Source organism: Otolemur garnettii, unplaced genomic scaffold (genome assembly GCF_000181295.1).
Source record: "Otolemur garnettii isolate 467f Iridium unplaced genomic scaffold, OtoGar3 scaffold00171, whole genome shotgun sequence".
NCBI classification, from domain to species: domain Eukaryota; kingdom Metazoa; phylum Chordata; class Mammalia; order Primates; family Galagidae; genus Otolemur; species Otolemur garnettii.
This window is the reverse complement of record NW_003852566.1, coordinates 2,671,047-2,694,413: the sequence shown is the minus strand read 5'-3', so window position 1 is coordinate 2,694,413 and position 23,367 is coordinate 2,671,047. Positions and strand designations below refer to the sequence as shown.

The following is a 23,367-nucleotide window of genomic DNA, read 5'->3' as shown; positions in this document are numbered from 1 at the left end:
TGGCCCCCGCCCCAGCAGTGGCCCTCATTGACTGCTGTGCAGAGCAGGTAGGTCAGTCCTGGAGAAGCTGCCTGGCTAGGTCTGTAGAGGAGGAGCGGAGGGCAGCCTGTACTCAGAGTCATGGGCACCATTCCTGTCTCCTGACCCTTGCCAGCAGCCCAGCCCAGGCATCCCAGTTCACGGTGCCCGCATGCACTCACCCCTGCTGAAGCGCTCTGCCTCCTGCCAGAAGGCCTTGTGCTGCTGAGTCAGCAGCTCTTCCTTCTGCCGCCCAGATAGCTGCCCCTTGACGGTCAGCAGCTCCAGGCTGCGGGCGATGGCGTCTAGGCGGCACCTGGCCTCCTCCTGGATCTGTAGCCTCAGGGCCTCGATCACTTTCGCCATGTGCATCCGCCCCATTGTCCTGTCCAGGGTCCCCTGCAAGGAGAAGCACACGGGACCATGGCCTGGGCACCAGGCCGGCGCTGCCAGGAAGAAACCCTCTGTCTTGTCCCTTCAGTGGGATAAGAATGCCTGTCCTGCGGTGCCGAAGCCAGACACTGGGTAACACACGAATGGTGCTTAGTACCCCCTGTGCACTGCACAGCGGGTCTCTCCTATGGGAAGTAACCCAAAATACTCTTGCAATAAAAAAGGGAGAGGAAAACCTGCCTTTCTTACAGTTGTCCCTCCCCCAGTGGTCAGATTCCACATTAGGCCCTCCCCACCTGCCACTTTATCATCTCAGGGACACTGGGGAAAATGGAAGATGTTGAGCAGAGGTGGCCAAGGAGCCTGGAACAGATGGAGACATGGGGTTTCAGCACCTCCTGTAGCCGAGGTCACCTCTGTCCTGCACCACAGCCGCAGCCTGATCCTGCTCCCCAGCCTCCACCCCGCCCCATACACTGTGCCTTCCTGTGGCAGATGGGGGCCCTTCAGAGATGCTGACACAGCTGTCAGGGGCTCTGTCTATCAGACTCATGCCAAAAAACCTGGGTACAAGGCACAAGCCACACGCCCGCCTGCTCCTGGCTGCCCAGCTTCCACCCTCTCTGCTTCCCTTACCTGCCAGGTCCTTGTTAGCCACGTGGGCTCTGGGGCCCTTCCCTGTTGACCCCCACCCTCCCTGATCCCTACTCCAAGTCGCCCGTGTGCCCCACCCAGCCCTGCACCTCCTGTGTGCTGAGCTGCAGTGGTTTGAGTTCCAGCAGCATGAGACCTGGGCAAGGATAATCCCTAATGGACAGGACTGCTGAGGTTTCCTGCAGAAAGCCCAGCCTTGCTCTGAGCCTGCCCCTCCTCTAAGTCAACAAACCTGACAGTGACCCCTACAGGGCATGAGAGGGTAAGTGGAGGTGCAGGGGTGGGGTGGGCAGGGTGGGTACTGCGGGTCACCTGGCGGGAAGCATAGCTCTAGGCAGCAGGATTCGCAGGTTCCTCTCTACCAGTGTTTATATCCCTGACCTCTCATGGGAGTAGTTTGGGAGTTTTAAAACCCACGATACCATTGCCTCAGGGGTGACACCCAGGCACTAGCATTATTTAAAACTCCCCAGGTGACACACAGGCAGTCGGGAGAGCAAACTGATGCTCCATTTACACCAGTGGGTGTCAGATAGGCTGCTCACTGTCATTATCTAGAAGCTCCAAATGCCCCAATGTGTAGGCTGCACCCCAGCCTGGTTAAGCCAAACTCTCTGGGGTAGGGGCTCATCTGGGGCCTGTGGATCAGCACTATTTAAAGCTCCCCAGATAAATTCAATGTATGATTTTAGGTTTGAGAACAAGTATACTAGGTTGCAGGAACATTGAGCTGGCCAGAACTTCCCTTACTGGATGGATGGACAGATGGCTGGCTGGCTGGCTGGAGGAATAGATGGATGAATGGACAGTTAGACGGATGGGTGGATGGGTGGATGGATGGATGGATGGGTGGATGGACAGATGAATGGATGGATGGACAGACAGATGGATGGGTGGATGGATGGACAGACGGATGGGTGGATGGATGGATGGACAGACGGATGGGTGGATGGATGGATGGACAGACGGATGGGTGGATGGATGGATGGACAGATGAATGGATGGATGGACAGACAGATGGATGGGTGGATGGATGGACAGATGGATGGGTGGATGGATGGATGGACAGATGAATGGATGGATGGACAGACAGATTGATGGGTGGATGGATGGACAGACAGATGGGTGGATGGATGGATGGACAGATGAATGGGTGGATGGATGGACAGATGGATGGGTGGATGGATGGACAGAAGGATGGATGGACAGATGGATGGACGTATAGATGGACAGATGGGTGGACGGATGGATGAATTCACTGCTTTCTGTTGGGGATCTATAGCCCCAGCTACAACACAAAAGTGATCTCATAGGTGTTTCAAGGCTGGGATTCCATCTGGTTTGAGTATCTTCTTGTTCCCTTCCCACCCCCTCCATCATTACCAGGGTCTGCAGATCCTGGGAATCATGCAACAGCCCTTCGGCTGCAATCATTCTTTCCGTCAGCATTGTCATGAACTGTTGGGTTTTGGTGCTGGAACACTTAAACTGGTCCACAAGAAAGTGCTGGATGTTTTCCACCTGTTTCCAGAAAGCTTCCATCTGTGAGAGAGCAGGTGGAGTAAGAAGTGGAGGAGAAAGCTTATTTAAGAAAGCAAAATGGTTCATGCTTGGGAATTACAATTCACTCCTTATTGCAGGGAGAGGTTATAAACAACCCTACAACTTCAGGGAGTTTATCTCGGCAACAATCTCATTCTACAGAGAGGTCCCTCCTCCGTTCACTGAGTTGGCTTTTCAGTAAACACCAGTGTGCCACTGATAAGGCAGGAAAGCAAGGAGGTCCTCTGCCTAAAGACCCTCAGCCAGGTCATGATCTCCATCGGGAGGCACCTGAAATGTGGCAATGGGCTCCTGGAAGCCCCGGGATCTTTAAAAGGTTAAACGCGTCCTGGAAATAAAAGAACCAAAGGCCATTTAAACATTAATTATTGACCTAAAAGTACAAAAGAACAATCTGGCAGAGATGATGCTGACCATGAATGAAAACATTTTGCTTAAAAATCTTTTTCCTAGAGGGAGACTTTGCCTCATTCATGTTTACATGGATGGAGCTGGAAAATGTCCTCCTTAGCAGAGTATCTCAAGAATGGAAGAAAAAGTATCCAATGTACTCAACACTATTATAAACTAATTGTTAGCTATCTTAGGAAAGCTACAATCCAAATGGAGCCCTAGACTACAGGGAAAGGGGAGGGGGAGGGGAGGGGGGAGGAGGGGTGAAGAGAACGATATTGTGGGGATCACGCCTATGATCTATCCTATTTGGGTACAGGTGAATTTGTCTGAAGGTTGAATATAAATGTCTTAACACAACAATTATGAGAAGGACATGATGGCTATGTTAGCCAGTTGGATGAGAGTTTTCCAAACTGCATATGGAAGCAACACACTGTACCCTATGATAGAATTAATGTACACAATTATGATCTAATAAATTAAAAAATTAAAAAATTAAAAAAAATCTCTTTCCTTCCTCCACCCGTCTTATCAGGAGCAGAGGTGGGAATGCCCAAGTGCCTGAGAACGTAGGGGTTTAATTTACGTCATGGCCACCCATCAGAGCTCCCAGAACAAGATCCCTGACAGCTTCCTCCATGGTATACAGGTTACACACTGTGCTCTGGGCTTCACACAGGCAGGATCCAGATAAAATAAGTATTGGGAGCGCGTGGGAACAGGCTTGGAAGAGTTAGGTGACTCATCAAATGTCACCGAACTAATTAGAATCAGGATTGGAGTCCAGTCTATTTAACTCCACAACTGAGATTTTCTTCATCTGGGCTTGCCCTTTCAGACACTGAAATGGACACTTCTAGCTGGACAGGGCATGGGTGAGGGACAGGGGTTACTAGCAGCAGACACTCATGCTGATCTTGTTGCTGTGACTGAAGGTCACAGCACTTCTAACCCTTCCACTGGGCTGGCCTTAACTGCTCAGTCCACCTAGCTGTGCTGAGCAAGCCTGCCCCTGTGGAGAGGGCCCTCTCGCTGGTGTGGCTTCCCCTCTTAGCTCTCACCCTGCTTCTGCCCCTCTGCCCCATTGAATGACCAGCCTTCCACCTGTCACAAGCCTAAAGACTGCCACTGTCACCTCTTGCACACCCGTTCTGCTGATAAACTCTGGATCCCCTTGATGCCTGACACGATTTTCTCCTGCTTCCTCTAAGTGCCATCCGTCCTTCCTCTGTGTTCTTGTCCTGATCCCTCCATGATGCCGCCTCCTTAAACACTGGCAGGTTCCACAGTTGGACACCAGGCTGCTTTTTCTTCTCATTTCACACAAACATTCCTAGGCCAGAGGCATCTCCATTTTTGGTGGTCACCACCATTTTGGAGAATCTTCCGAAAATTATAAAACTTCTTGAAAAATGTGGACACAGACAAGGTGCTGCACACAGCGTGGGGAGGCTGTGGAGCACTGGGATCTGGGCACAACCCTCTTCTGCAGCCACCTCAGCCCGGCCCATGGTTCTAAGAACATTCTTAACCTCCTGGTTCTCCAACCTGGGCTCTCACGGAGACCCTGTAGCCCCAGGCTTCTCCACTCAAGATGCTGAAACTGGGCTTACCATCTCCCTCCTAACTTACATCTTATTCTGGGGTCCTTATTTACCCCTTATTTACTGGCCTTCTGCACCCTATTTCTGCCCAGGTGCCGCCCCAAGACATACCCCCAAGTCAGCTCTTGGATTTTTCCTTACCTCTCCATCCCTACCTCTTAGGGAAGTTCCTGCTGACCTAGCCCAACATTCTTTACTACCCTCCATTCAGCAGCCCGAGTGGCACTCCTGAAACAGAACCTGAACCGGGCCATCCCCCACCTTGAACCTTCGGGGACTCCCACCTCCCTGGTATAAGATGCAAGCCCTCTGGCTGGATCTGTTCAGCTTTCTCTTGCCACTACCCACTGCCCAGCCCTCCCCAGCTCCTGTCTCTGCCCACATACCAGGCAGCACCCACGCTTCCGCCACCTAGCCTCTCGATGGGTCCTTCTTCTGTGGAGACCTTCCTAAGCCTGAGGTGAGAGGAACTCCTTCCACTGTGCTTTCCTCACTTCTCCTCTGCAACCTCCTATCCCAACACATCTACCCACAAAGTCCTCATCTGCCACCGTGCAGATCTCTTGTGAGAACAGCCACATCTGTGTCAATTTTGAATTCCCAGGGCCCTGCACAAAGCCTGGCAAAGATATAGCACCAAGCAAATGTTTATTAGGTAAATGAACAAGGGGTGGTGAAACCCAGAAGAAGAGATATTTGGGGGGAGGTTTTCTTTCTGGGATTTAAAACATGCTTTTCTGAACGATGCCCGGGGTTTGGGAAGTCAGCAGCTAGCACCTGCCCCACCCCAGAGGGCAGAATACTGTCACATGGAGGGCTACGCCATCTTTGCTTTGAATGATAGAAAGAGCAATCTGACATACAAACAGCATAATTCATTACATAAAAAGCAAATTTCTCTTTGTAAATATTTGCTCTGTAATTTCACGTTCTCTATCACTTAGCTTTAGAAACTGGAGCCTGTCTTAGTGGCGGAATGTGACAGGGAATTCAAGTATTACACATGCTGTCAAGTATCATCTCTTTAATCCAGCCAGTTTAACTGTCCGGAAATCAAGGTGTCTGTACAGGAAGGAGTCTGTCACGTACGTTATCTATTAGCTGCTCAGAATATTCTCTCTCCTTCTTTTCCACGTCTGCCAGAGTGATGTATTCAGAGTCACCAGCACCCAGCATTTCTGTGTTTGACAGTTTGACCTGAAGTCCCTTTTCTAACTCCTCCAAATCCTGGAGAAAAAAGAAAAAGCAAATAAACTAAGAAAAAAAATTAAATTTGTTTTAAATTCTAGAGGAATAGATGTTTTTTCCACAACACTATTGTGAAATTGTTCTTAACAACAATTAAATGCTCTAGGCATTGTCCCATTAAAGGACTGATAAGAAAAACTTAGTTTTCTCATTATTTTCTTCTCATTAATTATTTTCTTCTCTATCACCCTGTCCCCGATGCAGAAGATGATGGTGGTGGTGGTGACAAGAGTGATGCCAATAGCAATGATAATGATGATGATGACAAAACTATGGTAGCTGTGGTGGGAGGAGGAGGAAGAGGATGATGGAGGGGTGGTGACCGGAGTGATGACAGTGATGATGACGAGGAGGAGAAAGGTCGTGGTGATGGTCTAGGAGCAGGAGGAGCATAAGGAGGGTGTGATTATAATAATGACAATGAGGAAGACGGTGGCAGTGGTGGTGGCAAAGGAGCAGGATGCTGGAGAGGTGGTGACCGTACACAGTGATGGGGGTGAGGATGGTGAGCGAGGGTGATGACAGCACTGACGCTGACAACAGTGGTGACAGTGAAGATGCTGGGTCATGCTGATGGCAGTGAGAAGGAAGAGGGGGTGGTGGTCACGAGGATGATGACAATGCTGTAGATGAGTGTGACGATGACGGTGGTGATGACAGGGACAAGAATGGTGACATGGTGACAACAACAAAGATGAAAGCCGTGATGGTGATGACAATGGCAGCAATGTCATGATGAGGGAGATGGTGACAGCAGTGGCAGTAATGGTAGTGGCACTGAAGAAAATGATGGCGGTGCTGATGAAGATGACAAAGGCGATGACTGTGATGGTGGCTGCGGGGATGATAATGAGGAAAGCTGTCACGTATTCACAGTCTATCGATTCCTCTGCATCACGTGCATTTCTGTCCCTCCCTCTGGCGTCCCCACAGGATAGGAATTATCCCACTGCACAAAGAAAAAAACTGAGAGTCTGCGAGCTTATAAAAGACAGAACCAGGACACCAACCTGGACGTGCTAGACTCCAAGCCCTGACTCTTTTACTGCACGTGAAACAATATTAACTTTCTATGAAAGACTGAGATGAGTAGAATGCAAAGAAGGATAAACAGCTTGAACCAATAAATAAGATATATCTTTTAAAATGTTCCAAACTGGTCCAGAAAATAATATTAATTAAGATTGCCTCTGAGTGGTAGATATGACCAACATTCTTCTCTTTGTCTGCAATAAACGTTTTTCCAAATTGTAATAAGAGATATTGTCATTTTTTTTTTTTAAAGACAGAGTCTCACTATGTCACCCTGGATAGAGTGCAGTGGCGTCACAGCAACCTCAAACTCCTGGGCTCAAGTGATTCTCTTGCCTCAGCCTCCTCTCAAGTAGCTGGGACTACAGGTGCCCGCCACAATGCCCATTTTTTTTGCTGCATTTGTCATTGTTTTAGCTGGCCTGGGCCAGGTTCGAATCTGCCAACCTTGGTGTATGTGGCCAGCACCCTACCCATTAAGCTACAGAAGCCACCCAGATATCGTCATTTTTATATTTGTTCCATACTTTTATATGTAACATTGTGTTAAAAAGTATATATTGTAATAAATTATTTTTATATATGAAGAAAAAATATGTCCATATCATACGTATTACACATTCTGATAAACTATGTTTTAAGTTACCTTGAAATACAGGTTGAAGACTTACTTACATTTTCTTGTTTTGAAAGAATCTTCTGGTACAATTCATCATCAGATTTCTTTTTAGGAAGAAGTTCAAGGAGGCACATTTTAAGAATCTGAATAAACATCTATTGTCAAAACAGCAAAGATAACAAGAAAGAGGTTTAAACCATGGCGTCTTTCTTCCTCCCTTCCCTGTTCTCTTTCCTGTCTTCTCTCTGTCCCTTTCTTCACACTTACTTTTTGCTATAGGAAAGGTCCTCATGTAATGAATCATAAGTATGGCTTATAATTGATCACATTTTTGTGAAGCTGCTAAAGTATGCTTCGTTTTTTCTTTACTCATTGATTCAACCAACTTGGATGCCTACTCCATGCAAGGCCTCCACATTCCCCATTTCCATATAGATCAAGGAAATACAGAAGGGTAAGGGGGGGGGCTGCTTCCATGAGGAAAGAATCAATGGACCACTGTATGAAAGTGGGATATGTGCAGCCATCTACCTCGCCTTCTGTCTCAACAGATGGAAACATCCCTTAGACCAAGAAGGACCCTCCTGTAAGTGGGGATACCCAGGAAAATCCAGAGGACGCTGTCTCCACCATCTGCTTACCCATTCACCCACTGTGGGACTGTTTCCAGGACTGGCTTATTACACGTGATGCTGCTGTGAACACTCACGTACAGGCTTTTCTGTGAAAGTAAACTGCTCTGGGATAAATGTCCATGAGCGCAACTGCTGGGTCTTCCAGTTAGTACATGTCAAATTTTGGAAGAAATAGCTGAAATGTTTTTCGGGGTGGCTGTACCATTCTCCATCCCCCCAGCAATCTATGAGTGATCATTTCATTTGGTGCTGTCACGGTCTGATTTTTGTCATTCTGGCAGGTGTGTAATGATATCTCACTGTGGTTTTAACTGGCATTTCCCTAATGGATTAAAAGTGTTGACATCTTTTATGTGTTTATTTGCCATTTTTTAGAAAAATGTATGTTCATGTCTTTAGCCCATTTTCTAGTTACATTGTTTTCTTTTTTTAGATGAGTTCTGAGAGTTCTTTGTGTATTCTAGGTACTACCATGTTTCCTCGAAAATAAGACCTACTCATAAAATAAGCCCTAGAAGGATTTCTATGCATTTGTTAAATATAAGCCCTACCCCGATACTAAGACCTAGTGATGGGCATTTTGGGAGGGAGAGGAAGATATCCCCTGAAAATAAGCCCTAGTGTGTCTTCTTGAGAAAAAATAAACATAAGACAGTGTCTTATTTTTGGGGAAACATTGTAGGACTTTCTTTGCTGGATATGTGGTTTGCAAATATTTTCTCTCACTCTGTAGTTTCTCTTTTTATCCTCTTTAATAAAGTCTTTTGCAAAGCAAAACCTTTTTAATTTTGACAAAGTCCAATTAATTAATTTTTCCTTCTTGTGGGGGGTCATGCTTTTGGTGTCAATCATAAAACCTCTTTGCCTAAGTCTACATCCTAAAGGTTTTCCCTACATTTTTTCCTAAAATATTTATAGTTTTATTGTGTACATGTAAATATATTATCTGTTTTGAGCCAATTTTTATGTAAAGTGTGAGGCTTAGGTTGAGAATCTTTTTTTTTTTTTTTTGCTTATGAATATCCAATTGCTCCAGTACCATTTATTGAAAAGCTTATCATTCCTCTACTGAATTGCTTTTACATCTTTACCAAAGATCGTTTAGACAAAATTGCACGACAAGACATTTTTTAGTGCAATAGTTAGCAAACTATTTTAGTAAGGGCCATACAGCCAACATTTTCTGGCATTGTAGACCTGATGGTTTCTTTTGCAACTATCCAGTTATGCTGCTGTAGCATGGACGCAGGTACAGGCGACATGGAAACAAGTAGGCCTGTGCAGATCTGACTTAAGGGCCACGGCTTTTGATCCTGTGTTAATGGGCTCAGGTTTGTTAAGCATGCTTCTGTGGCCAGCTAGTATGTATATGTGTGTGTGTATATATATACATACAGACATACATATGTATATACACACAGATAGATAACACATACTATCACGTGATCTCTACTGTGTATGAGGAGGTTGGTACAACTTTCCCTATTTTAAAATCAAGGCCCCCTCCCCAGTTAAGAAAGCTGTACAACTTGCCTCATGCTGCATAGCCTAGAGGAGGGACGGAACTGAGGTTCGAACGCAGAGCTCTCTGTGGTCTCGAAGAAGAAGATAGTGTCCTGGCCTTCCACTAAAGCCAGATATAATATAAGGTAACATCCTTTTCTCAAGATGCTTCTTTGTGACCCAAACTGAATCAGTAATGTGACAGTTCTCATCTGATCCCTTTCAGTAATGCTAATTTTTAAATAACTCAAATTAAGGTGCAAAAGTAGCACAGGCATACCACAAAGATATTGTGGAATTGGTTCTAGATCACTGCAATGAAGTGAATATTGCAATAGTCACACACATTTTTGGTTTTCCACCACATAGGAAGTTTTATTTACAGTAGATTGCAGTCTATTAAGTATGCAATACCCCTTAATTTAAAAATATTTTATTGCTTAAAAAAAAAAGCTAACAGTCATCTGACCCTTTAGGAAGTCATAATCTTTTTGTAGCTGGAGGGTCTTGCTTCAGTGTTGACAGCTACTGCCTGATTAGGGTGGGTAGTTGCTTAAAGGTTGGAGAAGCTGTGACACTTTTTTAAAACAAGACAACTGTGAATTGATTGAGTTTTTCTTTCATGGAAAATTTTTCTGTAGCATGCGATACTCTTTGATATCATTTTACCCACTGCAGAACTTCTTTCAAAATTGGAGTCAATTCTCTCAAGTCCTGCCACTGCTTTACCAACTAAATGTAATGTTCTAAATCCTTTGTTTTCACTTCAGCAATGTTCACGGCATCTTCACCAGAGAAGATTCCGTCTCTAGAAACAGCTTTCTTTGCTCCATAAGAAGCAACTTCTTATTTGTTAGTTTTATCATGAGATTACAGAAATTCAGTCCCATCTTTCAGACTCTACTTCTAATTCTAGTTCTCTTACTATTTCTACCACATCTGCAGTGGCTTTCTCCATCCCCTCAACATCATCCACGAGGACTAGAATCAACTTCTAAACTCTTGTTGATATTTTGACCTCATCATGAAGATTCTCAATGGCATCTATAATGGTGAATCTTTTCCAGAAGATTTGAATTCTCCCAGATCCATCAGTGGCGATGGCTGCTACAGCCTTAGAAAATGTAACTCTCCCTCCCTCCCTGCCTTCCTTTCACTCTGTCACCAGGGCTAGAGTGCAGTGGTGCCATCATAGCTTACTGTAACCTTAAACTCCTGGACTCAAGCAGTCCTCTTGGCTCAGCTTCCTAAGTAGCTCGGACTACAAGCATAAGCCACCATGCCTCACTTATTTTTCTATTTTTTGTAGAGTTGGGGTCATGCTCTTGGCCTCAAGCAATCCTTCCCCATCAGTATCCTAAAGGCTTGCAGTATTTCTTAAATAAGAAACACCTGACAGTATTTGTTAAGTCAAAATTACTCCTTGATCCATGGGCTGCAGAAGGGATGCTGTGTCAGCAGGATCAAAAACAACGTCAATCTTTTTGCACATCTCCATCAGAGCTCTTGGATGACCAGATGCATTGTCAATGAGCAGTAATACTTTATTTATTTATTTATTTATTTATTTTTGAGACAGAGCCTCAAGCTGTCCCCCTGGGTAGAGTGCCGTGGCATCATAGCTCACAGCAACCTCCAACTCCTGGGCTCAAGCGAGTCTCCTGCCTCCGCCTCCCAAGTAGCTGGGACTACAGGCACCAGCCACAACGCCTGGCCATTTTTTGGTTGCAGCCATCATTGTTGTTTGGTGGGGCCGGGCTGGATTCAAACCCACCAGCTCAGGTGTACGTGGCTGGCGCCTTAGCCGCTTGAGCCACAGGCACTGAGCCAAGTGGTAATACTTTAAATGGAACTTTTTTTTCTGAACAGTAGGTCTCAACTGTGGGCTTAAGATATTCAGTAAACCAAATCGATGTGTTGTCATGTAGGCTTTGTTGGGCCACTTACAAGCACAGACAGAGTAGATCTGGCATCACTCTTAAGGGCCCTTCAGAAAGATAAATGAGCATCAGCTTTACTTAAAGTCACCAGCTGCACTAGGCCCTAACAAGGGAGTCAGCCTGTCCTTTAAAGCCAGGCCTTGATTTCTCTCTAGCTATGAAAGTCTTAGATGTCAGCTGTTTCACCTACATTGAAAATCTGTTGGTTAGCAGCAGCGTTGTCCATGATCTTAGCTCGGTCTCCTGGGTGACTCACTGCAACTTCGCCATCAGCACCTGCTGCTTCACCTTGCACTTTTATGTCACGGAGACGGCGTCTTTCCTTAAACCTCATGAACCACCTCTGCTGGCCTCAAACTTTTCTTCTGTTCACATTCTCACACTTTTCCAGTTTGTAACAGAGTGCCCTGTGGGCATGTCAGTCTGTGTTTCTCTCTGTTGCTGCCTACCCTTCTCTCTCCCTTCCCTCTGCCGGTCTCATTCCTCATTCAACAATTCAGAGAATGTGCCTCAGGGAGAGATAATTCCTCTTTTTAACCCCTGTGGTCTCCAAGCCTGGGCTAAGCCCCTTGAGTGTTCTGTGGCTATAGTGGGACTCCTCTCTCTGGCTCTTGCGGCTCAGACCCACGGTTGATTCAATCAGAGATTGTGAGTGTCTGGTGAAGCCTAATCTTGTTTTCCTGCCGTCCACAGCTCCATGCTCTCGCTCACTTCCCTGGAGCACATGTGCCTATAATGGGCACTGAACTTTGGGTCTCAGCTCTGCACCTGCAGCTTTCGAGGTCTTAGCAAGGCCTGCTATGGTACCTCAGTTTCCTTCTCTGCAGAGAGTGAAGATAGTTATGGCACCCACCACTCTGGGTTGCCCTGAGGTTTAAATGTAATCACCTGTTTAATACTCCCAGAACCTAGTACACAGCAAGCACTTAGTAAAATCCACACTCAAAAATATCATCACTATCATCATTCCTTTGAAAACATTGTTGTTCCCTTTTAAACATTGCTGACCTCCGTTTCTGGTGGGGGTGTGTGCTCAGGGACCAGGTGCTCATCTTTCTGTGTAGGTGCTCCACTCTGGCTAACACATTAACACGTGAGTTGTATTTAACTCATGCTGGCTTTGAGCCTGGGGCCTTATAAAGCAGGCAGAACTGGTGGATGGTGGGAAGGTCCATGTCACGGTTTTCCCTGACAATCAGCCCGTCTCCCCCACCCCTGCCACCCTGCCCCAGCTGGCCTGCCCAAGCATGCCACATGTGCCAGGCTGTGTTCTCTGATTACTTCTTTTTGAAGGTTTTATTCTATTTTCCTAATAAAACACTACGGCCCCAAGGAAAAAGATTTTTTCCTAGTGCAGCAGCTGGTGTGTTAAGGTTGCGACAGCAGGCCTGACCCTTCCACTCCCTGAGCTCTCTCTGTATTCACTGATGTCCCCTTCTGGAGAGCTTCCCCAGAAGCTCAGTGCACACAAAGGGCCTTATGTCCTCATAAAAGGAAGAAAAAGGAAATATTTCCACCCACCACATGCTTTTCCTGCCTCAACTCTGTGTCCAAATGCAGCAGATCTTTTAAGTGAAGGCTGTAGACACACAGGTCGATGTCTATGCTGAAAAATAAAAGGAGAGAAAGACCTTTAGAGTGTCTGGGGTGGAGCCACAGAGAGTTGACACAGTGCCAGGCACAGTGGGTCCTGCCTCCACACCCCACCTGGCTGGGGCCACATCCCCAACACCCACCGAGGTTCCTTAAGAATGAATCAAATGAGCTGTTGGAAACCCACTAATGACCAGGAGGGGACAACAGTTGGTGTGAGAGCTGCAGCTGCCTAGGGCATCCCAGATAAAACCTACAGAGGAGGGAGGCTAGAGACACAAAATGACTTCCCTCCTGGAGCATTTTCACCTTTGTCATCACACTGTCATCTCCCTTCATGCCATAATGGGGACATTCTTATGACCAAACTGACTCAGAGATATGGAGTGGCCATCACAGGGTCATGGAGGGGGACAGGAAAGTGGCAGAACATGAAGGTCTCTGACATATGTTCCCCATAGGCAAAGTGTTTTAAATAACAAGCAAATGCTCTAAGTCCAAATGCTGAAAGACAGCCATTCTAAGTCAGGGTTGGCCAGTCCTAGAAGGCCCCATTTCAATAAAGTCTTTCCTTTCCTAGCCACTTTCAAGATCAATGGCAAGTTCGAGGATGTGAGCCCATTCTTTCCAGAGCTCTGGCACAAGAAGGTGCCCTGGTTCATCCCAGCCCTGGAGTTACAGAGCTTCAGAACATAGAGAACCGGGAGCAGTTCACAAACATGCCAAGGAGGGGCCCTACCCTGGGCTGGTCAAACCAGCTGTTCCTTCACTCCCTGCAGTGTGACCTTGGGCAAGCAATTCAGCCTCTCTGTGTCTCACTTTAATCCTTAAGAAATGGGGCAATAATAACATCTAGCTGTAGGGTTGTTAGGAAGAATTGATTAATTTGTGGTTTAATACTTACTGATCACTGAACCGGTCCCAGGCTCCCTCCCTCTGGGCTGTGTGCCCCAGAGGGAATCAGCCCTTGTAAAGTGCTTAGAGCTCTGCCCAGCACATGGCCTAGAGAGCTGCTGTGTGTGTTGCAATGACTGTCAGTGATCAAAAAGATCCCCTTGTCCTTTCTCTGCAGGGCTCCATCCTGGCTCTATAATCCCAGTGTTAGCCAACATCCATAGTAAGTGACAAACACATCTGGGACCCAGCTCTAACTGGGTCGCTGTGTGTCCCTGGTGGAGTCCCTTGACCTCTCTGGGCCTCTGCTTCCTCCTCTGTCAATGGTACAACCCACCGTTCCCGTTCTTACCTCTCATAGGCCAGCACCTCGGGGAAGGTGCTCACCCGGAGGAAGGTGCGGCTGAGAAACCTGTCGTCGCTGGTGGCCGAGTGGATGCTGGATGAGGAGCTGCAGTCGTCCTTCCCGGCCTGGCTCAGGCTCCCCAGGCTGCTGGAAGGGGAGGCCTCCACGGGCTGGTGCGGCAGGACCACCTGCTTTATGTTCTCATGCAGGGATGGGTTAGAGGACCCATCGGCCAGAGGCTGGGATGGCAGGAGGGAAATTGCTATTAATTCAACAGAGGGCTCACGGATTCACTGTAGGACTGGGTGACACGTGGTGGTGACTCACTGAGTGGCCGCTGGACTAGACTGGCCAGAGGTGCCCACGACAGAGCCAAGACACACCTGGGTGACATGTGGTGGTGACTTACTGAGCGGCCACTGGCGTAGACTGGCCAGAGGTGCCCACGACAGAGTCACGACACACCTGGGTAACCTGTGATGGTGACTCACTGAGTGGCCGCTGGACTAGACTGACCAGAGGTGCCCACGACAGAGCCACGACACACCTGGGTGACCTGTGATGGTGACTCACTGAGTGGCCGCTGGACTAGACTGACCAGAGGTGCCTGTGACAGAGCCACGACACACATGTTGGTGATGGAGAAGACCGTCATCCACCCGCCAAATAGCTAGTGAGGGACGCGGTTCCCAATGTGCATTCTGAGGAGCAGTTCCCTCAGCTATGACCAGTCACTGCTCACATGAGGGTTCCATAGGAAAATTATAGTTTGGGGAAGGCTGCATTAAACAAAGTGGAATAATTTCTTTGGTGTAGAGATTCTTAGAGCCTTCAATATGCCCTACCTGTCTTCCAAAGCTAATAATTATTTCAAAAACCTACCATGTACCAAGTGCTAAGACGTCACACATCGCTCTGAGACCTTGTGTGTCTTCAGTGCTATCCTCAGTGAAGCTAAGGAGGCAGACCCATTATTCCCATTTCACAGAGGAAGAGACTGTGGCACAGAGAAGTCAGACCACACAGGAGATGCAGAGATGGGAGTTAGGAGTGAGCTGATGGGACCCCAGAGCTTATTCTCCCAACCACCTAGAGAGTAGGCAGCATTTTCCTACATTTCCTTGAACTGGAACTCTTTGGCTTCCCAGCCTGAGAGCTCCTAGAAACACCATGGAACACTCTCTGCAAAGCCCCAGCCATGGGCAGGAACTCCTGGCTGTGGGTGTAAGAGCAGTAGCCAGGGTTAAGGTTTGAATGTGGCTCAGCCACTTCCTGGTACGGGACTGTGGGAGGGCCTCAGTTTCCTTATATGCAAAGTAAAGACAATACAGGCACTCTGCCACACTGCAATGCCTAGCGCGTGAGAAATACCCAGCCCCAAGCCAGCCCCACGACATGTGTTCAGCATGTGCCAGCTGCCGGGTTAGTCCAGCGGCCTGTGAATTGATATTGCAGGCTGGGTCAGTATCAGAATTTGTATCAGTGTTAAAGGGCAGGGTGGGTGTTGTGCCACATTGCTGCACCTGGTTCCCTAGGTACTTCCTTGCCTTTTTTCTTTTTTCTTTTTCTTTTATTGCTCATAGTTTATTAGGATCAAAATCCTTACCTTGGACATACCCTGTTCCTGAACATCCCACTATAAGTGGATTAACCCCAAGTTTTGATCCATTTCAAAGTGTCAACTTACCCTTCACTAGGACCAGATTGCCATTTAATCCCTCCACTAACCCCCCAATTTTTAGTACATGACTGCATTAACTGTATTTCTATGACGAAGCTGAGTACACTCACCCGGAACTTCTGGTTGATGGGGTAGATGACCTTTGCCTTCAGGGCAAATGCAGTGATATTGCTGTTAGAAGGCCGCCGGCTTTCCTGGTAAGGAGAGAAATCAACGTTATGAGAAGGCTTCTGAAAAATGAAGGATAAATCGCCAAGAGTTTCCAAAATGCCACATCCTGCTGCTTATAATAGGATCCTTGGACAGGGACCACAGCAGGCACATTTATTTTTATTTTATTGTATTTATTTTTATTTTTTGAGACAGAGTTTCATTATATCACCCTTGGTAGAGTGCTATGGCATCACAGCTCATAGCAACCTCCAACTCTTAGGCTTAAATGATTCTCTTACCTCAGCCTCCCAAGTAGCTGGGACTATAGGCACCAGCCATAATGCCTGGCTATTTTTCGTCCTAGTTGTCACTGTTGTTTAGCAGGCTCAGGCCAGGTTTGAACCTGGCAGCCCTGGTGTATGTGACTGGTGCCCTAACCACTGAACTTGGGCACCAAGCCGAGTAGGCACATTTATATACAAGTAAATGCTCACTTGCTAGAAGGATGGATGGACAGGCAGATGGATGGATAGATGGACATATGGGCAGATGGATAGGTGGACAGGCTGATGGATGGACAGACTGATAAACATATGGAAAGATGGACGGATTCATAAATAGGTGGGTAGACGGACTGACGGACAGATAGATGTGTGTATGGACAGATGAATGGACAACCAGATGCTATCAAAAGAGAATGGTACATTCTTCATTTAATTCCAATTCTTCAGCTTTGGAAGAAATAAGGATATGAATAAATTGAAAATAATCAATAGGCATCTCCTAACAAATTGGGAATCATTTTTAAGTAGAAAAAGCAAACAAATAAAAAAACTTCAGCATTGCCAGTGCATAAGCACATGTGGCAATCAATATCACACAAGACTTTGGATTAGACCCTTAAACAGAAGTGGTTGTGTTAACCACTTTTAACTTCTCTGAGTTTCCATCTTCCCAGATAGTAAATATAGAGTATCTGCCCCCAAGACCTGGATAACCTCTAGCTTAGGGGTTCTCAACCTTCCTAATGCAAGAAGTTCAAGAACTGCTGTGCTGAATTGCTGGGGCAGAGGGAAAGCCAAGCAATGGGCCACTACTTGTAGTGGCGAAATGACCCGCTCAGATTTGCCTGCCTGGTTTCTTAACTAAGTAGCTGTCCTGTATTCTCACGCCCTCTGCATCTGTCTCCTGCCCTGCACTTTACAAAGTCAGTGCTGAGTAAATGCGTCCAAAACAAGCAGCAAGGACGGCAAGCAGGCAGGCAAGCTGGAGGCTGGCTCTGCAGACCATCGGAAATCTGTCCTGAACAACTGGAACAAGCTGACTGATGAAAACTGCATCCACATCTATTTCAAAGCTTATCAATTAGATCTTGAAGAATGAGCTTCATAATGAAGGATTTATTTCCAATTGCAAAGTTCACCTTGGAGTAAGACACCCTATTGTGGGAACAGGAGAACCGATTGCTTGCTTGCTCACCATTTGGGGCACCGAAACACCCCCTCACTGACCCAGTGCTGGGGTCACATATGTCTCCAGGCAGAGTGCCACTGGGATGCCTGTGAGAGGCGCAGGACCACTGGGGCCTGGTTCTTGTCATTTATCTCTATGTCCTGTGACTCACAGGATGGACTTAGAGGAGAGGATTTGGGGGAGATCTGCAACATACTCAATCTCCTGGGCTTCCAAGGACACTGCCAGAGAGGTTTCTGTCTCCACTTCTCAGATGGAGAAACTGAGCCCAAGACCACACAGCTAAGACTTTGCTGGCTTCAGGTCCATGCTCACCATGCTGGCTCCTTCAGCATGTTAAGAACAAGAGGAAGAGCTGTGCCATTTGAAGTGGGATCTCAGTAGAGAAGGCCCCTGGGCTCGGCTTTACCGTGCACAGAACTCAAGTCAGATATGAGGCACTTTGTCACCCCAACCCCCCACGTCTAATCAACCCCAACCCCCATGAACTTCATCTCCTAAATAGCTCCCAAATCCATGGCCCTGGACTAGGACTCCATCGTTTCTACCCTGAAGGGCTGCAGTAGCTTCCGAACTGGCTCCTCATTCTGTACTGAGGCCTACTATGTGCTGGCCACTTTATGCATATTTGCTCATTTATAGTTTATTTTTTAAAAATTTATTTAAGATTAATATAAGGGTACAGATGATTAGGTTACATTGTTTGCATTTGTTAGGTGAAGTTCAAGTTGTAGTTGAGCCCTTCACCCGGGCGGCGTGCTATTGTGCCTCCATTGTGCCCATTAGGTGAGAGCTCACCAATCCCCTTCCTTCCCATTTAAATTTAATTGTGTTTTTCTCTCGTGTGGCATGCAGTTGTTTATCTACTGGTTTCATATTAGTATTGAGTACACTGGATACTTGCTTTTCCATTCTTGCGAAACTTTACTAAGAAGAATGTGCTTCGACTCCATCCAGCTAAACACAAGAGATGTAAAGTCTCCGTCTTCCTTAATGACTGAATGGCACTCCACGTTTATTAACCCATTCCTGGTTGATGAGCACTTGGTTGAGTCCATGTCTTGGTAATTGTAAATTGAGCTGTGATAAATGTTCCAGTGTAAATGTCCCTATGGTAAAATGATTTTTTTTTTCTCTTCTAGATAGATACCTAACAATGGGATTACAGGATCAAACGGAAGGGTTACTTTTAGCTCTTTGAGGATATTCCATACTTTTTTCCATAGAGGCTGTATTAGTTTGCAGTCCCATCAGCAGTGTAAATGTGTTTCCTTCTCCCCACATCCACGCTGGCACCTCCAGCTTTGGGACTTTGTGATGTGGGCCATTCTCACTGGGGTGGGGTGATATCTCAGGGTGGGTTTGATGTGCATTTCTCTGATGATTAGGGATGATGAGCATTTTTTCATGTCTTTGTTAGCCATTTGTCTGTCTTCTTCAGTGAAGGTTATGTTCACGTCTCTTGCCCATTTATACATGGGATTGTTTGCTCTTTCCTTGTTGATTAGTTTGAGTTCTCTGTAAATTCTAGTTATCAGCTCTTTGTCAGATTCATAGCATGCAAATATCTCCCCCCATGTTTCCTCAATTAATTATCACACAACAGGCAGCTTGAAGAGGTCTATACTATTATCAAGTGAAAAACTAAGGCTCAGAGGTCAAGGCCTTCTAACGCATCCTCCACATGGGAACTGAATGATCTTTTAAATATACAATTCCTTTGGCTGCTCATCTTAGAGCTCCCCAATTCCCTCTGACTGGAGGGCACAGGCCCAGTCTGCTCCCACTTTCTACTTGAAGACTTGGTGACACACTGGTACAAAAGCAAGGAAGAGCAGTGAGATTAAAAAGGCTGATCTCAGGGCTAGTTATATAATCTGTGAGCCCCAGTGCAAAATAAAAATGGGGGTTCTAATTAAAAATGATTCAGAATTTCAAGATAGTGAGAGCAGAGCCCAGCAGCCAGGGGGAAGGCCCTTCCTAGTGCAGCTCCGGGTGACCATATAGTGCACAGGCCCCTGGTACCAGCCTGGCCAGGTGTCCTTTGGAGACACATTTGCTCACGGGAGAGATGCAAAATCAAAAGGTCCTATGAATGTTTAAATTCTTACACATGGAGGTGAAAAGGAAGGACAGAGAGAATAGAAAAGTGTGGTCTCTCCTGCCAGGAGTTGATCCTTAAGAGCGGAGATGAAAAACAAAAATACAATTGTAAGAAGAAAAAGATGTCAGAGCAGGATCCACTCCAACCCATAGGAGCACCTAGGGATGGAGAATAGGGGATTATGCATAGGAAACAATCCCGGCTGGTGGGGAGGCTCCCCTATCCTATCCACCCGCAGACTCCACTCCCTTGGAAGGCTGGCTGAAGGACTGTCACGGCTTTGCCAGGAGAGAAAGGACGTAGAAACACTTGGCACCTGGAGTCAAATAGTGAGCAGGATTCTTTCTGCTGCTGGAAGAAAAGCCACTGTTTTTAGTTTTTAAAGCTTTCCTTACTAAGCTCAGATGTCCTCCAAGTTCTGACATTCTCCCCAGCTGAAGCAATACAATCATTTAGAAAATTAGTTGTAGCACAAAGTACAGCATAAAATTCCTTCACCTGAAGCAATGCAATTATTCAGAAAATTAGTTAAAGCATAATTGCAGGAAGAGAAAAGCCATTTTGCTCACCGAAATAAAGGTGTTCCTTTCAGTGAACACACAAATGCATCTCTGTCCCTCTCCCTCCCTTCAAAGCAAAGGAACCAGATGGGGGAGACCCTGCCGGCCTGTGGAGTAGCATGCCTCAGAATCTCCTGGAATTTTGTTTGTTTTTGGCTGAGATGAGCTATTCATTAAACAGAGTTCACTCGAGCAGCGGCTTGAACCACAATGCTCTGGTTTTCTGTACACCCGAGGACACAGGAGTTGCAGCTGGACTCATGGAGCCGAAACAGTCCTAGCTACATATTTCTGAAAAGGTAATGCTGCAAAAGCAAGGGCGTTCTGACGAGCCAGCCACCGGGACAGGCATATCATTAACTCGATTCTTACCAATTATTAGCTTGGTCATGGGCATCGTGGCGGATGGGGGTGGGGGGACTAAATAGTTAACAGGAAAGATGAATTAACCATCCTGGGAGGTAGAAAGGATTTGGCCCCTCTGCAAACACTTGTTGAGCACATTTTCTATGGGGGGACTGTTTACCAGTTCCCTTAGCCTGGCAGGAGGGCACAGCGTTACTGCCATAGTACGGTGGGGAACATCTGTGTTTCTTGCCCGACATCACACAGCAAATGCCAGGCAGAGCTGGGTGTGCTTCTAGGATCCCAAACCAGTGTTGTTTTCGTCACTGGCAGTTTTCATCTGAGCTGTGTGAGCAGCGTCGGCTGTTTAACGCTCCACACACCGTACACTCCCCCTGTGTAAAGTACACAATTTAACATTTTTGGTGTCTTCACGGGTAAGTGCAGCCATCACCACCATCAATTTCACAACATTTTCATGGCATCAGAGAGAAAACCTTCAGCTGTCACCCCTGTCCCTCGGGTCGCTCCCAGCCCCTGGCACCCTCTCATCTCCTGTCCATATCAATTTCCCTTTTCTGGATATGTCACAGGAATGGAATACTATAGTATGTGATACTTTTGTGACTGGCTTCTTTCATTCTTCCATTTAGCATAATAGTTTCAAGGTTCATCCATGTTGTAGCTTGTATCGGTACTGCAGTCTTCCCCGCCCCCCCAGGCAGGTTTTTGCTCTGTGCCCCAGGCTAGGGTGCCATGGCATCATCATAGCTTATGGGTTCAAGGCATACTTCTGACTCAGCCTCCCAAGTAGCTGGGACTACAGGTGCCTGCCACAACAGCTGACTAATTTTTCTATATTTTTGTAGAGATGAGGTCTTGCTCTTGCTCAGGCTGGTCTTTAACTTCTGACCTCAACTGATCCTCCTGCCTCAGCCTCCCAGAGAGCTAGGATTACAGGTGTGAGCCATTGTGCCTAGCCCCAATACTTTTTATGGCCAAATAATATTCCATCTATGACTATGACACTTTATTTTTTCATTGTTAGTCAGTGGACATTTGAATTGTCTCCCTGTTTTGGTTATCCTGATAGTGTCAGTCTTAACACGTGTGCCCCCGTTTTCATGTGGACATTGGTTCTCATTTCTGTGATCAGAGAACTAATAGTATGGAGGGGGGCAGAGGGGTAAAAAGAGATTAGGGAAGACAGAGACAAAGAGATAGGGGATGGCAAACACCTGCAGGCTCACACTCAGTCACAGTGACACGTGCAGACCCACGGAGACCCAGCCAAACATCCACCCAGCAGTGAGCAGTGAACAACTGCGGCACGTCACACAAGGCCAGTGCTCAGCACTGAGCTGTGGATTCTGAATACACGTGACAATATGGACAAGCTTGAAAGCATTCTGTTGAGGGGACACAGGTTCCGTCTCTAGGAAGCTCTTGAACAGCCGAACCAAGCTCTGGTGATGGAAAGCACATCCCTGGTTGTCTCGGGAAATATGCGTGGAGGGGGGATTGACCACAAAGGGGCACTAGGGGGCTCCCTGGGACGATGAGACCTTCTTGACGGGGGAATGAGTTCCAAGCATGAGTGCATTTGTCAAAACTTATCAAATTGTATGTAAATCACACGTCAACAAAAGCAGCCTATTGGGGAAATCTTGCTGGCCCACCCACCTCCCAGTTTGCAGCTCAGCAAACAGACACAAACCCCAAGCTCACCTCTAGAGCAGCCTCATCTCTGGACATCTGTGCTTCTCGCTTCCGCCTCCTTGGTAGGGAGCCAGCTTCCGAGGGAGTCTGGACATTGGGCTCTAAGTTCTTGAGCAGATGTTGATCATCGTCTTTCTAAAACCCAAAGGCCAGGGATGGGGGTGGACGGGTAGAATCACCACACTGAGGTCTAACAGCCTGGTCCCCCCTTGACTCTGCCAGTCAACTTCCCCACGTCCAGTGGCTACTTCCACTAAGCTCTGTGCTTCTGCCCTGTGTGTGCAATGCCCCACCTGGGGCCTACTGCATATCCTTCAAGACTGTCCAGGCCCCCTCCCTGAGACGTTCCCCCCAACACCTCCCAAGGACTTGGAGCAAAGCTCATTCCATTTTACTTCTGGGTCGGTGGCCCCTATTAGATGGTGAATTTTTTAGGTGGGGGGGAATAACAGCTAAGCATGGGAAATGGCATGTAAATATTAATTTTCCTATTGTTCTCAATAATGTCATTGGATGGTTTTTAAGACAATATCTTAGGTAACCTTAAATTATAAAGTAATTGTGAACTGCACTGGATGCTCTTTATTTGTGGATTCCGTGTTTGCAAATTCCCCGACTTGATAACATTTATTTGTAACTGCCAATAAGTTCTCATGGCAAATTCACAGTTATTCCTGGATTGTGCCAGGTGTGAAAAATCTGATTCATCTGATGCATATGCTCTCAGATGAAATTATAAAAAGGTGATACTCTGCCTGCTTGTGTCAGCGCTTACGTTGTAAACAAACGTCCTTTTCTCAGTCTATTTAGTGCCATAATTTTTGCATTTTTGTGCTTTTTCTCAGTGAGTCTGCTGTTTAAAATGGACCCCAAGCCAGGTGCTGAGGCACTGTC

General features: G+C 46.7%; 1 protein-coding gene across 2 annotated transcripts in view; it reads right to left on the bottom strand.

The window, feature by feature from the left end:
* EVC (EvC ciliary complex subunit 1) overlaps window positions 1–23,367 on the bottom strand; it is a 77,076-nt gene that overhangs the window by 47,964 nt on the left and 5,745 nt on the right. For both annotated transcript variants that reach the window (XM_012811637.2, XM_003800191.3), the window contains exons 2-9: window positions 22,483–22,608; window positions 16,230–16,313; window positions 14,445–14,677; window positions 13,127–13,211; window positions 7,584–7,682; window positions 5,718–5,855; window positions 2,449–2,607; window positions 201–417 (exon numbers count right to left, since the gene is read on the bottom strand). In XM_012811637.2, coding sequence (XP_012667091.1) covers window positions 201–417; window positions 2,449–2,607; window positions 5,718–5,855; window positions 7,584–7,682; window positions 13,127–13,211; window positions 14,445–14,677; window positions 16,230–16,313; window positions 22,483–22,608 — 1,141 coding nt within the window. The remainder of the gene's footprint in view (window positions 1–200; window positions 418–2,448; window positions 2,608–5,717; window positions 5,856–7,583; window positions 7,683–13,126; window positions 13,212–14,444; window positions 14,678–16,229; window positions 16,314–22,482; window positions 22,609–23,367) is intronic.